A 15,832-nucleotide genomic window follows, 5' to 3' on the forward strand; every position below is an offset into this window, starting at 1 on the left:
CCCTGAGTTCTGAAAGAGATGCCACACAATTTCAGGTACCCTATGTCCTGATGCTAATCCTAACTCCTGTGGGCTTATCTCTATGACAGGTTTGTGAGCATCTTTTGTCACCATCTGCTTTGAGTACCCAGTATCGTACTGAATACAGACATTGCAAAAATTCAATAAGTACTTGTTTCATTAGGCTTTCTGGTTCAATACATACATTTGTACTGGTTGTGGCTGAGACTCTCCCTCAGGCTTGATTCACTTTTCGGCAACTAGGAAAATAGTTCTACAGGAGCACTCAGTTCTCACAAGGTCACACAGTAAAATATAATCCAGAGTCCTAAGGCAATTGAGGCCACTTTCATTTGGTCAAATGTAATAAAACCAGAATGAGATTATTGCTCCCTTCCTCTTGAGGTAAAAATAGCTTTTTCCCCACCCTCACTCTGGTTTACACTCCCTCATTATGTGACTTTTAATTTTAAGCATGAATGCTTTAACTCTGGTGTCACCTTAGACCTACAGTAGTTCTTATGTTCTCAAAAGTGCGGCCAGAGGTCATAACCACAAAATGTAATAAAATGCTTGCTGAATCCAAACTGCCTACATTTCTACTCTTGGAGTCAGGGTAAGTCATAAAATGACCATAAGGTCAAGTGGCCAAATAAGTACTGCACATTATAAACAGCTAACTACTTTCTGTCATTCATTCAAAATCATCAAAAGGACTACATTGGTAGGCGGTGAGGTCCTTAAAGTCTTTATGGAGAGGCTTAATGACGGTAAGTTAGGAGATGCTGAAAGCAGTAAACCAATCTGACAAGGGATGAGGCTAGATAACACCCCTTCCAACTTGAAGATTCTAGAAAGTTGAACTTGTCAGAAAGCATGGGACAGCATTTAATTTATCTCAGGCCACCACTGCCTGAATAATTCTGAGGTTCCCCCAGCACTCAATATTATCTGCGAATGGACCACTGAGTTATTTACTGGTCATCTCATTATCAAAGACAGGTATCATGAAGACTCAGAGCCCAGATGTTTACATAACTCATGTAAAATACAAGAGTCATAATGAATTACTGAGAAGAGAAAATAATGTATGCATTATCAAGGACTACACAAATGTATGATGGTGTTTTACCAGGCTTCTGAATTCCCAAAACTCTGTTGCCCCTTTCCAGTTAATGAGGAAGAGACTGGACTGTAAAAAATCAGTTCCTAGTACAAATTCACACTGAGGTTTTTGGAGCATATCCAATTTCCACGGCGACTGCATGAAGTATCCCAGCATAGTAGAAATCAATAGATCTGAAATTAGGACAGCAAGCATCCTCACTGTAAATAAAAAACTGGTAGTCACATTATCCGTGCTTTCTCTCCACAAGCTCAGAATGAAAGAAGTCTCATATTCAGACCCCTGATTCTTTAAGGTGTCCCGTCCTGTCTTCCAAAGCCTTACTGTACGATCTCACTTTCTGGATTTATTTTTCCGGTTGTGGCAAGAATTTGTTTGATTTCCCACAGTTGTCAGTGGTTTTAAATCCTTGCCCAGAAACGTCACGGGAACGGACAGAATGTTTTCTACAGAATGCATCCACAGTTCCTGAATTTGAGGTTGGTGCGAGGAAAGATAAAGGAAAAGAGTTCGGGGGGCTTTCAAGAGCAGGGGGAAGAGAAAAGAGCGGGATCAGTGATCTACTGGTGATCAGGACTCCCGCCTTTGGTGGGAAGGACAGCCCCACAAGAGGCACTGCCCTGCTCCAGGTAGCTGTAGCTTAAGAACAGGTCCTCCATCATCCCCGAAGCTCCAGCGCTGGAGGCTGCCCAGGACCCCCCCCCCCAACCTCCCGGGACCTCATCTCCAGACCTCAGCGACAGTCGCCCTTGGTCCTGAGGCCAACCGGAGGCGCTCGGCCGCGTTCCCATCCCCTACCCAAACTCACAGCCAGTTTCCTTCTTGATCTCCTCGAGCTCTTCGTCCCGCAGTAACGTGGAGGCCCGGGACCCCATCACCGAGCCGGGAGCTCCTCCGGAAGCAGCGGCGCCAGAAGCGACAGCGGCGGCGGTAGGGAGGGAAGAATGGGAGGAAGAGCCAGGGGTCAAGAAGGGAGAGGGCAGTGGTTCTACTGGACGGGGAAGGGAACCCAGGGGTGGCGCGCGGGGGCGGGCGGCCCGGAGGCCCAGCCAATTGGGAATGAGGCTGAGCTCAGCGCCGGAGCCGACGTCGACGTTCCTAGCTCCAGCCCCCGAATGAATCAGCCCAGCGCCGGGCCGGGTCTAGCTAAAGACGGGCCACGCCCCCGGAAACATGATGCCACCGGCCTTAAAGGGGCAATTCTGACCCTAGCGCCCGCAATTAAAAGGGCAACGCCATTGACCCACTGTTTTACAACACAATAACGTGTGGCCGGCGGTGTAGCCAACCTGTTTTTCACAGAACTCTTACACTAGAAATCCCACCCTACGGTTGGCATGGATTGCGGAGAGAAACAATAAAAACAGACAAAACGTCTTTTGGGTGAACGCTAGGGTGTGTCTCCCGGGAACTGCATGCTGGGAGTTCCACCTCCTGATTCTTCCTGGGGGCCCTCTCTCCTCTCGGCCGCAAGGGGCGCTCGGGAGCCAGCCTCGGGACCGCGCGCCGATTGGCTCCTCGGGAAACAGCCGGGACCTCTGGTTCAGGCCGGCTGGCGTCCGACCTGTAGAGTGGGTTCCCGGCGCTGCGTACTTTAGTTTTCGGGACTGTCCTTTGATAACCGCCACCGCGGGCTTGGAACTCCCCGAGAGTTTTTCCTTAACAAAAGTCCCTCTTTTTTCACTTCAAGACTGAAGCTCGAGGAACTCACCATTTGGCTGAAATAGAGACAAGATTTCCCAAACTTTCGTCGGAGGAAAAAGAAAAACAAACCTAACGGCGGAGGAGAGAATTTCTAGCGTATGGCCCTCCGTTTATTTGAAGTTTCTTATTTTGCCTTAAAAACGTGGAAATTTGCATTTTGTTCCTGTGGCATATTTTTGTTTGTTTTCTTGAAAACATTTAAAGCCACCCGTTAAATTAGTACACCCTTTAAGGTGAACCAGTTCTTTTCCTGTGGCTTCAGTGCCTTTACACCCCTTACCCACCCCTCGAGTGTTACTTTGTACAGAACTGGTTTGAGTTATGGAAGAACCAAATTCTGACCGCTATCGCTTAGTACTTAAGCACTAGAACCCTGTATTAGCGAGCTGGTCAAGTCAATTTAGGTTACTGGTTTTAAGCTTTACCTAAGGCTTTGACGGCTTAGCAAGGATACTGAGGTTCTAGTCTTACTGAATTGTTTTCACGATAGACTTACTTTTGTCTGACCTAATGATGTCTGCCTGAATAAGCAGAGTGTGACATGTTGGATATGCCCATCTAGGCCACAGGATCTTCTTTTTATTCTGAGAGCGTAAGTATGGTAGAAAAACCTGTGATGTCACCGAGGTGAATGTCCATTTTCTGAGTCTGTCTTGAAGCCCATCTCTAGGTTCTGACCTTACTCGCTCCTTCCTAATCTTGAATCTTTTTTTTTTTAATTCTGCGGTACGCGGGCTTCTCACTGCTGTGGCCTCTCCCGTTGCGGAGCACAGGGTCCGGACGCGCAGGCTCAGCAGCCATGGCTCACGGGCCCAGCCGCTCCTGCGGCATGTGGGATCTTCCCGGACCGGGGCACGAACCTGTGTCCCCTGCAATCGGCAGGCGGACTCTCAACCACTGCGCCACCAGGGAAGCCTCTAATCTTGAATCTTAACCTTTTGCAACCATCCTCAGTCGGCGCTTTGCTTTGTGTTAATGTTTTTCTGATTTACTTTAACATTTCTTAAATTTCTTTATTATCCAGGCATTTCACAAGCTTATTTCTTATGTATCTTTTAAAAATATAAATTAATTTTTACCTCTATTAAGGGCTGTTTTTTCCAGTTTCATGTTTTCTTTTATTTCTGTAAAAATTCCCCTTTTACCAGTTGGATTGACTTGAACAAAGAAGAATGATTTTTCCAGGCACTCTGGTGACTTGTTTTCTGTTCTTTCTGGATGCTTAACACTTTGTCTTGCACTAGACTGCACACATCCTCCACTAAGGACCTGGTTTTAGTTCAGGTTCCATTACCTTCTAGCTGTGTAACTTTGGGCAGGTGTCTTAAATCTTTAAGCCTCAGTTTCTACATCTGTAAATTAGGTAGTTGTTGTAGGCAACAAATAATAGTTGTGAAGGCACTTGCTAGACCTTAAAATATTAAAGTGTAAGTTATTTATCTGGTTAAAAATGCTATGTAACGTCTCACCTCTTCCTAGTCAAATTGGGCCTTAGTTATTTAGTCAGTGTTTTATAGTTAAACTAAATTGCAAAATTCACTGGTTGACTATTCCAAGTGGGGCAAAGGCAAGCCACTTTTAAATTTAACCACTGTGGAGGAGCACTTAGCTGAGGTTCTAAATACAAAGACATCCGAATAACAGGATTGTTCTAAAAGATACTTTTTAAGAAAAGGATTCATCTTTTTTTTTAATCTTTTAATTTACAGTATTACACTAAGGATTATAAGAGTGTCTACTATGAATGATAGCTATTTCTTCAAGATAAAGTTTTTTCTTTGTACATTTCTGCATTGTTATCCTTTTTATAAGCATGCATCATTTTTACAAAAACAGTTGAATTTTACAAAACCAGTGTGTGGCATGTGTCAGTTAATCTGTCAGGCTGCACATGACTGGTGACATTACAGCAGCCCAGTCCCTGAGCTGTGGCCAGGGTGGGGTGGAATGGCCCTCGCAGTGACATGGCAGCTGGATTGGTAATGCGTAAATTGTGATAGTTCTAAGTCACTTATTCTTTGGTTGGTTACAGTGTGAAACTCTGGAAATGTGATTAACCTAGAGGAGGCTTCATCTAGAAGAGGTTAGATCCCAGACGTTTCTGGGTAAACAATTTATTGCAATGTGTTGGCAGGTGTTTGCCAATATCATTTTTTTTCATTTGTTCTTTTAGTTTTTTTGGTTGCTGTTAAAATGATGTATGCATGTGCTATTAAAAAGCCTCTAAATGTTCTTATTCCATTTAGCTAAGGAAGGAAAAGTGATATTAGGCCATTTTATAGACAAAGATGTCAAACCCACCTTGCCTGAAGTCTTTTTTTTTTTTTAAGAAGATGTTGGGGGTAGGAGTTTATTAATTAATTTATTTTTGCTGTGTTGGGTCTTCGTTTCTGTGTGAGGGCTTTCTCTGGTTGTGGCAAGCGGGGTCCACTCTTCATCACAGTGCGCGGGCCTCTCACTGTTGTGGCCTCTCTTGTTGCAGAGCACAGGCTCCAGACGCGCAGGCTCAGTAGTTGTGGCTCACGGGCCCAGTTGCTCCGCGGCATGTGGGATCCTCCCAGACCAGGGCTCGAACCCGTGTCCCCTGCATTGGCAGGCAGATTCTCAACCACTGCACCACCAGGGAAGCCCTTGCCTGAAGTCGTAACTTTTCAGTTTCCCATGTATAAATTAGAGTTGGTGCTTGCAATGATATTTTTCTCATTATCATTCTAAAAAGATAACCAGAATTGAATTTCTCTAATATTTTAATTTTTCTTATCCCAGGGATGGGGAAAGGAAAAATAACCCCATTTTCCCCAAAATATTTAAAAAATCATAGATCTATTTTATTTTCAAGGGTTTGGATACTTAAAGAAGATTATTTGAAGACTCCTTCTGGAATCAAATAGCATGGATCCCACCAGTGACTACCATTTCCTCAATCAGATTTTGTGGAGAAGAGTGAAACTCACATTGGTTTGTGGCATCTTTGAGGGAGTGCTCCAGCATGTGGACCCTAACAAGATTGTTGTCCTGAAGAAAGGTCTCATTTTATTTCTCATAATCTCCTGCCTTTTAGGAGACTAATAACTCAGTTTGGGTGATGGTTCTGCACTCGCTTAGCAACTGGGAGAGTGGCATTATTCCTATTTTAGGGAAAGGGTGGGAGGAGGATTAGAATGCTGTTTTCCCTAACAGAGCAGCATGGCTGCATATGCTGGCTTGTCCCCACTTCTATACTTTTATTGACATGATAGTGGAAATTTTCAATATAGAGAGTTTTTTTTAACTGGGTACTTCTTTTAATTTCTCTCCATATGCACCTTGAAATTAAAAATAACCACTGTATTAGAATTGCTTTTGGCTTCAGCAGACAAATTCACAAAGACTGTAAGGGGTTAATTTTTCTCATGCAAAAAGAAGCCCAGAGGTAGACTACTGAGGAATAGTACAGTGGCTGAAAGATGCCAGGAGGGATCAGGTGTCTTGTGCTCCTGCTCTGCCACCTCAGCGACCATGTGTTATCCTCCTGGTCACAAGGTAGCTTTTACACCTCCCAGTTTCAATCCCAATTCATTTTTAAAGGATAAAATTCAGGAACAGCCAGATGGAAGAGATTTATAGGGCAAGGTATGTGGGAAGGGGCTCAGAGTTTCTACCCTCTCTAGGCATGCCACCCTCTTAGCCTCCTCCATGTGCTCACCTTGAAGCCCCAATATATAGTTTTTATTCAGCTAGAATATTTACTTGTTAAGAGTAGTTGAGGGCTTCCCTGGTGGCGCAGTGGTTGACAGTCTGCCTGCTGATGCAGGGGACACGGGTTCGTGCCCCGGTCTGGGAAGATCCCACATGCCGCGGAGCGGCTGAGCCTGCGCGCCCGGAGCCTGTGCTCCACAACAGTGAGAGGCCCGCGTACCGCAAAAAAAAAAAAAAAAAAAAAAAAAAAAAGAGTAGTTGATTTCCTGGCACAATAAATTTCAAGTTCACAGTTGAAACGTGTAAATGACATTTGAGAGATTAGTGTTATTGTTAAGCCATATTATGAGTTAAAATAGACTTTTGTAGGCTAGGATGGGAGTATACCAGGCTTTTGCAATATTAATTCATTTGGTAATCATTTACTGAGTTTTATATCCCAGGCACTGTGCTGGGTACCAGGGATATGGATAAGAATAACATGGTCTCTGTCCTCAAAAAACTTTGTCTAGTAAGGAGACAGGTAAACAAGTAGAAAGGTGTAATGCAGTGTGATACCCTGTGTGATAGAGGGACGCACAAGATGCTGTGGAAACACAGAATTTCAGCTAATTTAGATCTGAGAATGGTAGGGTTAGGACAGTGGGGAAGGCTTCCCAAAGGAGGAATTGATGGTGGAACTGTTACACCTGCTACTAATTTATGTACCATTTGGACAAAGCAGGGAGTGACATCACTATGACAGCAGCATGAAGGAAGGTTTGAAGTAGCAATAAACTAGAGACAAGGAGAATAGACAGGGAACTATTCAGACAATCAAGGGACCCAATAAAGAGGAAATGATGGGAGTCAGAGCTAAGGTTTGGCAAGGAATGGAGTAGCGAAGACAGATTCTAGAAATGCTTAGGAGTGAGGATAAGTAACCTAGTAATCAATTAGATCAGGGGTCCCCAATCCCCAGACCACAGACCGGTACTGGTCCATAGCCTGTTAGGAACCGGGCTGCACAGCAGGAGGTGAATGGCAGGCGAGCGAGCAAAGCTTCATCTGTATTTACAGCCGCTCCCCATCACTTTTACTGCCTGAGCTCCACCTCCTGTCAGCATTATGGTGAGTTGTGTAATTATTTCATTATATATTACAATGTAATAATAATAGAAATAAAGTGTACAATAAATGTAATGGGGCTTCCCTGGTGGCGCAGTGGTTGAGAGTCCGCCTGCCGATGCAGGGGATGCGGGTTCGTGCCCCGGTCTGGGAAGATCCCACATGCCGCGAAGCGGCTAGGCCCGTGAGCCATGGCTGCTGAGCCTGCGCGTCCGGAGCCTGTGCTCCGCAACGGGAGAGGCCACAGCAGTGAGAGGCCCGCGTACCAAAAAAAAAAAAAAAAAAAAAAAAAAAAAAAGATGTAATGTGCTTGAATCATCCCGAAACCATCCCCCCACCCCAGTCCATGGAAAAATTGTCTTCCACGAAACCGGTCCCTGGTGCCAAAAAGGTTGGGGACTGCTGAATTAGATAGTCAAAGAGCCTCCTACATTTATAACTCAGATTATGTGTATAATACTGTTATTAATTGATAGAAATGGGAAGAGGAACAGGTTTGTTGGTTAGTGGGAGAAGATAATGATCAATTTGAAAAATAATGCAGTAAGCCTGCTATTAGTTGAAAATGAGAGTGGAGCTCAGAGAAATAATCCATACTGGAGAAATAATATATGTCAGGACAACTAGGAAGTTGATGTGATCATTCAAGGAGAAGGAAGAAGCATGAAGAATATCACCCTAGGGATTATCAATGTGTAAGGGGCAAGCGGTGGTGGTAGAGACAGCTAAGGAGACTGGAAGGAGGAAATCAGGGAGACAGTGGAACACTGGTTACAAGATGTTTATTAAAATCATTGAGGCCAAAAAAAAAAAAAAAAAAAAAAAAACCATTGAGGCCTGGTTTTGAATCCTGACTCTGTCTTTTACTAGTAGTGTGACCTTGAGCAGGTTATTCAACCTTTCTGAGCCTCAAATTCCTCCATAATGGAGATAGTTGAAATACCTATCTCATTATGTTACTGGATAGTCAAACACAGGCAAGTAATTAGCAAGATGCCTGGTTTGGAGTGGGTGCTCAGTGTGGTGGCTTTAGATAATTGGTAGGAAAAGAAATAAACACTAAGAGTGTCCTGTAGGGCTTCCTTGGTGGGCAGTAGTTGAGAGTCCGCCTGCCGATGCAGGGGACACAGGTTCGTGCCCCCATCCATGAAGATCCCACGTGCCGCAGAGCGGCTGGGCCTGTGAGCCATGGCTGCTGAGCCTGCGCGTCCGGAGCCTGTGCTCCGCAATGCGAGAGGCCACAACAGTGAGAGGCCCGCGTACGGCGCAAAAAAAAAAAAAAAAAAAAAAAGTGTCCTGTAAGCCAAAGAAGAAAGGAGAGAACAGTATTGTCAGTGGATGCATGGGAACCAAGTATAAGATTGTAAACTTTTTTGGGGATTTGACAAATAGGCAGTTGGTGATCTTTGACCTATGTAAGAATATGTTCAGTGGACTAGTGATGGTAAAACTCATTTGTTTTGGATTGCTGAGAAATGTGGAAATATACAGCTGCTGTGAGCACTGCCATCTAGAAAAAAATGACACTGTATTGTAAACATGACAAATAAACTTCTCCCAACTCCCTTACCTACTCATAGAAGAGCCTGTAATTGGGCCAGGAGTTGGATTGTTGTCTCTGACAATTAATAGCTCAAGCATGTAGAGTGACATGAAACAGGGTGTGGACTCTAGAAGTAGTCAGATGACTTGTTTTTTTCTGGAGTTAGGTGGAGTAAAAATCAGTAGAAATATAATAAGTAGATAATCCTTAGCCCCAAAGGCCTTAGAATATTTTTGGAAGAAGTTTAAATTCAGTGTACTACTACTGCCCTTTTAGTGTATCTTGGACCATTCTGGTGTTCACTCTGTTCTTTATACTACTTGTTTCAAGGTTATAGCTTTGTAATTTATTATTGACTTTTTATTCCTTGGGGAAGATAATTTAGGGATTTTTATAAAACTCAGATTTGGGTACTTTTGTGAGACATATTTTCTTATAGTTTTAGGGAATATTACTTTTTATCAACCAAATTAATTGTTTTCTATAACAGTGAAGAATGTGGAGACTGATCGAAGTGTCCCAGGAGTGAAGATGTTTTTTGGACACGAGATTGTGAATGGTGAGAACTTCATGTTCCCTAAATGCTGGTATCGGGATTTGCAGTAGCAATAAACTCATTGCTCTGCCTCATTTCAGTGTTTGGGGGTTGGAGGGAAAACTAAGATGTTATCTTGCATTTATGAACTCTTAAAGCTGGTATTTGGGAATTGTCCCTTATCTTACTGTTTTGGGAGGTACTATGAGCAGAACAGTCGTAGACAATTTTAATCATGTTGGTTTTACAATGTGAGGACACCTGGTACTCAGTACTAGAGACTCAGCTCGCAGGCAGAGTTAGGAATCTGAACAGAAAGGAACTGTCGGACTTCCCTGGTGGCGCAGTGGTTAAGAATCCGCCTGCCAATGCAGGGGACACGGGTTTGATCCCTGGTCCGGGAAGATCCCACGTGCCATGGAGCAACTAAGCCCGTGCACCACAACTACTGAGCCTGTGCTCTAGAGCCTGCGAGCCACAACTACTGAGCCCAGCCCTTGTGCCACAACAACTGAAGCCTGCAGTCCCAGAGCCCATGCACCTCAAGAAGAGAAGCCACCCCAGCGAGAAGCCTATGCACCTCAATGAAGAGTATCTCCCGCTCGCCACAACTAGGAAAAGCCCATGCACGGCAACGAAGACCCAATGCAGCAAAAAAATAATAAATTAATTAAATAAATTTTTTAAAAAAAGAAAGAAAGGAACTGTCTTGCTCAGCAAGCGAATTTAACACCAGACACTCACAGTACTTTCACAGTCCCTTATTTGAAACCTTGGGGCCAAATGTTTCAGATCTCAGGCTAGTTCTGGATTTTTCAAAAAGCTAACAAAGGGTATATACTGGTCATATTACATAACACCTCAAGTGGGTCTGGTCAGCACTCCGTAATAAAACACATTTCTACAGAGAAACGGATGGATAATCATACTAAGTGGAATAAAATAGGACTGTAAATAGTATGTCAGTTCAGGTTTTGCTGCCAAAAGAGTTACAAAGAATTTTTGGTTTTCAGACCTTCGGGGATTTTGGAATTGTGGGAAGTAGCCCTGTTCTTTATTTCTGCCAGCTAAAACAATTTAGCAAGAATAGATACAATTGTTTGCCTAAAGGAATAGCTATAGAAGCTCATCTGGTCAGTGTGCTTCAGACAAGCCAAATGGGGTAAGAGAAAAGGGTTAGGAACAAGAGCTATTCTTTCTTTCAAGAACTCGAAAGCAAAAAGCCTTCCAAGGAGGAGTGAATATCAGTGTGGGGTGGAGGTGGGTGGCGGAACGGGTGAGCTGGGACCTCATAGAACTGTGCATTTCTTACTGTTGGGGCAGATATGAGGAAAGGAAAGGACTCCTGCCAATCAAGACCTACTTTAAAGCAGAAAAGTCCAGCCAGCTTTTTTTTTTTTTTTTTTTTTTTTAGTATTTCTTTCTTTCTTTCTATGGCTACATCAGGTCTTAATTGTGGCATGCAGAATATTTTAGTTGTGGCATGCGTGATCTTTAGTTGCGGCATGCGTGATCTTTAGTTGCGGCATGTGTGATCTTTAGTTGCGGCATGTGGGATCTTTAGTTGAGGCCTGTGGGATCTAGTTCCCTGACCAGGGATCGAACCCAGGCCCCTCTGCTCTGGGAACATGGAGTCTTAGCCACGGGACCAGCAGGGAAGTCCCCAGCCAGCTTATATAACTGTCGTTTCTTACTGAGTACGCTACTGTAAACACTCTTTGTCCCTTGAGCACCTTTTAAAAATGGCAGTGATGGTGGTGGAAGTAGAACGATTGTTAATTGTGTGTTAACTGTTAGACTTTGCAGTAGAACAGAGCTCTGGACTGGAACAAAGCTAGGCTGTGGATGAGTTTGTAAAGAAAAATGAAGGAATTACTACTACTATTTCCTAACTCAGGAGAAGGCTGACCACTGACCAGCTTTGTGATCTGTACACATGGATTCATTTCTTCCTAAATTCATTCTCAGGACTTGGCCTTTGTTTATAATTTCTAGGCTCAAAGGATGACCTTCTTCTTCTTTCTTTGCCCTGTGGCTCCATCAGCCATAGAGGGTTCTCCCTGAAAAGCACCTTGAATAAGAATTATCAAGATAAAGGATAATAATTGATTAATCCGAGTTTTTAGTGAATTTACTTTCTCTGACCCGGACTCAACACTTCTAGACAGTGTAGGAGAAAGAGACATTTGAAACATAGTTGCCCCTGAGAAACTTTTTCCATGAAAAGTACCTAAGGGTACTTAATTGAATCTTAGATGCCATTAATGACAATGTGCATTATTTCTTTTCCCACCCTAAGAAAGAAAAAGAAGCTGCCAATTAAACTATCATGTGCATTTACCGTAAATCATATCCAATTTCAGAGTTGTTTAAAATGTGCATCTTAGAATCAATGATATACAATATTTCCCTGTATTCCGTGAACTGTTAGGTTAAAAATAAATGGTTTCAGAGTCTCTGTGGAATGTTTCTCTCATATTTATTTTGTGATTTCCAGTCTAGCTTTTATTACCTTTCACATCACTGAACTGTTAATGCACCAGCCTGAGAAAGTGGAAGGGACAGTGTGAATGATTTGAGAGAAAACCCCCTAACAGTACATAGTGTGAAGGAAAATGCATTAGGATGGGAATAAATAGGAAAGAAAAGATATCTCTAGAACCATTCTGCATGACCACAAAGGTGTCCTGGAACAAAAAGGGTAAAGTGGATATGTAGAGAGGTTCCTAATCCTGCTAAATGACCAAGGAAGCTATGTAGGGATGTAAGATTAGGGGTCGTCAGTACTTTGGATAGTCTTTTCTGCTCTATTTATTGCTGGCCGATGAAGGCTCTATGGACTAACATTTCATTCCCAATTACTGTCTATGTTACATAATCAAACTGTGGGTGTGGAGGGGACAGAGGGATAGTTAACTGCTTTCATATTGGAAGTCCTGTTGGAAGCCGTTTGGTTATTTTACAGTGGAACTACTGGATGAAGAAGAACAAGGTGCAGTAAGAGAAAAGGCATCTTCTGTTAGGTATGATGGAATGATTTTCTTAATTATGATGTTACCCAGATGTACACATTAGGGTAGAAAGCCTTAACTGTAATTCACTAGCTGTGTAATTCCTAACATGAGAAGAAATAGGTGGATGTTTCCTTCCATCTTTAGATGGTATCTTCAAATCAGTGTAAACAGTGGATGAATGGGTTCTCTATGAAAGATCCAGAGTCCTTACCACTGATGTGTGTATGGCATTAACAACAAAGAATAAGCTCACCTAAGTGTTGTTTTTTATAAGCATAGTCTAAATACAGAAAGAAACAGGATGGATACAATAAAAGATGAAGACATAAATGTATATAAGCCTGCTTCTCCTGCCTCTGAGGCACCAACCACTTCTCTGCTAAATGACCTCAAGTACAGCCCATCAGGTGAGTACCAGGGCTCTGAATTTTCTAGGCTCTCTTGTGGTTCAGAACTCTTCAGAGTTGGTATAACCCCGAGTCAAGGTTCTATGTGGAATTCTCAGCTAAGCTGTTGTTTCTAGGGTCCGAATTAAGATAAAATACCATGATTCATTTGTTTATTTAATATTTGAGTGCACACTATATGCCAGACATTGGGGATACCAAAGTTTGGTATCTCTACCTTCATCGAGTTATGGTGCAGGAAACACACTAAATAAGATAAATTAGTATACTATATAGTGTGCTGGTGCCACATGTTAAGTAGAAAAGAACAGAAGAAAAAGAAGAAATGTGTGGAGAGGGTAGTTTTACAATTTTTGAGTGTCCAGGACAGGTCTCACTGAAATAGTGACATTTGAAGTAAAGGCTTGAAGGAAGTGAGGGACCAAGATGTATGAATATCTGGGGGGAATGGTTTTTAGGCATAAAAAATTAGCAGATGCAAAGGCCTGAGAGAGGAACATGCCATGATCTTGAAGGGACAGCAAGGAGATGAGTGTAGCTGGAGCAAGGAGAGCAGTAGGGGATGAAGTGGGGTGAGTGGATCATGGAAGGCTTTGTAGATCATTGAAAGGACTTGGCTTTTACTCTGCAGTGAGAAGAGAAGCCATTGGAGGTTGGCTGGTTGTTTTTTTCATTTCCCTAATGACTAAGGATGTTGAGGATTTTTTAATGTGCTTATTTGGCATCTGAATATCTTTGGTGAATGTCTATCCATATCTTTTGTTCATTTTCTTATTGGATTGCTCTCTTATTATTCAATGTTGGGAGTTCTTTATATATTCGGGATACAAGTCTTTTCTCAAATATATGCTTTGCAAATATTTTCTCCAAGTCTGTGGTTTGTCTTTTCATTCTCTTAAAGCATCTCTTGAAGAGCAGACATTTTAAATTTTGATGGAGTACCATTTATCCATTTTCTTTCTTTTATGGATTGTGCTTTTGATGTCATATCTAAGTAATCTCTCCTAGCTCAAAGTCACAAAGATTTTCTCCTTTGTTTTCTTCTAGACATTTTAGGTTTTACATTTAGGTCTATGATCCATTTTTTAAAAATGTTTATATATACTTTTTTTAAACATCTTTATTGGAGTATAATTGCTTTAAAATGGTGTGTTAGTTTCTGCTTTATAACAAAGTGAATCAGCTATACATATACATATATGCCCGTATCTCCTCCCTCTTGCGTCTCCTTCCCTCCCATCTTCCCTATCCCACCCCTCTAGGTGGTCACAAAGCACTGAGCTGATTTCCCTGTGCTATGCAGCTGCTTCGCACTAGCTATCTGTTTTACATTTGGTAGTGTATATATGTCCATGCCACTCTCTCACTTCGTCCCAGCTTACCCTTACCCCTCCCTGTGTCCTCAAGTCCATTCGCTACATCTGCGTCTTTATTCCTGTATGATCCATTTTTAACTTTTGTATATGATGTGATATGGACAAGGTTTTTTTTTTCCCATACGGACATCCAATTATTCCAGCACCGTTTATTGAAAAGTCTGTATTTTCTCCCTTCAGTTACCTTTGCACCTTTGTCAAAAATCAGTTTTCTGTATGTATATAGGTTTATTTATTTATGGACACTCTATTCTGTTACATTGATCTAATTTTTCTATCTTTACACCAATACTAGACTGTTTTGTTTATTGTTGATTTATGATAGATCTTGAAAGCAGGTAGTATTAGTTCTCCAACTTTGTTCTTTTTCAAAGTTGTTTCAGCTGTTCTTTGTTCTTTGCATTTCCCTATGAATTTTAGAATCAGCTTGTTAATTTCTACCAAAAAAGAAAAAACTCTGCTGGAATCTTTTTTGGAATTACAATGAATTGATAGATCAGTTTGGGGAATATTGACATCTTAACAGTATTGAGTATTCCATTCCATTAACCCAGTATACCTCTACATTTATTTAGATCTTTAATTTCTCAGCAGTGTTTTGTAGTTCTCATTGTATGTCTTACACATCTTTTGCCATACTTATCCCTAAGTATTTCTATTTTTATACTATTATAGAAGGTTTTTGGGTTTTTTTTTTTGTTTTTGTGGTTTTTTTTGTGGTACGTGGGCCTCTCGCTGTTGTGGCCTCTCCCATTGCGGAGCATAGGCTCCGGTCGCGCAGGCCCAGCGGCCATGGCTCACGGGCCCAGCCGCTCCGCGGCATGTGGGATCTTCCAGGACCGGGTCACGAACCCATGTCCCCTGCATCGGCAGGCGGACTCTCAACCACTACGCCACCAGAGAAGCCCTAGAAGGTATTTTTTAAAACTTCTATTTTCCATTGGAGAGTTTTGAGCAGAGGAGTAACATGATCTGACTTCTGTTTTTACAAAATCACTCTGGATACTGTATAGATGCTGAGAGGAGGGCCAACGTAAGAGCACGAATACCAGTTAGGAGGCTACTGAAATAATTTTGTTTAGTGGGTATGGTGGTTTGGACCCTCGTGGTGGCAATATGGTTGGTAGGAGTGGTGGAATTCTGCATGTATATTGAGGTGGAGCCAACACAATGTACTGACAGATTAGATGTGGTTGTGAGAGAAAAAGAGGAAACAAGGATGACTTCAGGGGTTTGGGCTTGAGCAGCCTGAAGTATGGGAGGGATTCTGGGTGGGAAAGGTTTTGGGGAGATGGTTAGGAGTTTAGTTTTGGTCAACCTAAGTTTGAGTGTAAGCTGAGAG

At 42.5% G+C, this 15,832-nt stretch overlaps 2 protein-coding genes across 10 annotated transcripts in view; one reads left to right on the forward strand and one right to left on the reverse strand.

The window, feature by feature from the left end:
- The window catches only part of CHP1 (calcineurin like EF-hand protein 1), a 38,875-nt gene extending 36,586 nt beyond the window's left edge, over window positions 1-2,289 (reverse strand). Inside the window, exon 1 of the mRNA XM_032622066.1 lies at window positions 1,935-2,289. Coding sequence (XP_032477957.1) covers window positions 1,935-2,001 — 67 coding nt within the window. The 5' untranslated portion in view covers window positions 2,002-2,289. The remainder of the gene's footprint in view (window positions 1-1,934) is intronic.
- Window positions 2,290-2,651: 362 nt separating this feature from the next.
- EXD1 (exonuclease 3'-5' domain containing 1) overlaps window positions 2,652-15,832 on the forward strand; it is a 33,171-nt gene continuing 19,990 nt past the window's right edge. Inside the window, exons 1-7 of one of the 9 annotated variants that reach the window (XM_032622057.1) lie at window positions 2,652-2,926; window positions 3,321-3,422; window positions 5,670-5,855; window positions 7,568-7,618; window positions 9,649-9,717; window positions 12,659-12,716; window positions 12,987-13,114. In XM_032622057.1, coding sequence (XP_032477948.1) covers window positions 5,723-5,855; window positions 7,568-7,618; window positions 9,649-9,717; window positions 12,659-12,716; window positions 12,987-13,114 — 439 coding nt within the window. In that variant the 5' untranslated portion in view covers window positions 2,652-2,926; window positions 3,321-3,422; window positions 5,670-5,722. Of the gene's footprint in view, window positions 3,423-5,669; window positions 5,856-7,567; window positions 7,619-9,648; window positions 9,718-12,658; window positions 12,717-12,986; window positions 13,115-15,832 lie in introns of those variants that run through there. The other 8 variants (XM_032622060.1, XM_032622058.1, XM_032622061.1 and 5 more) reach the window with 8 other exon arrangements.

The sequence above is a fragment of the Phocoena sinus genome, chromosome 2, assembly GCF_008692025.1.
Source record: "Phocoena sinus isolate mPhoSin1 chromosome 2, mPhoSin1.pri, whole genome shotgun sequence".
In the NCBI taxonomy this organism is placed as follows: domain Eukaryota; kingdom Metazoa; phylum Chordata; class Mammalia; order Artiodactyla; family Phocoenidae; genus Phocoena; species Phocoena sinus.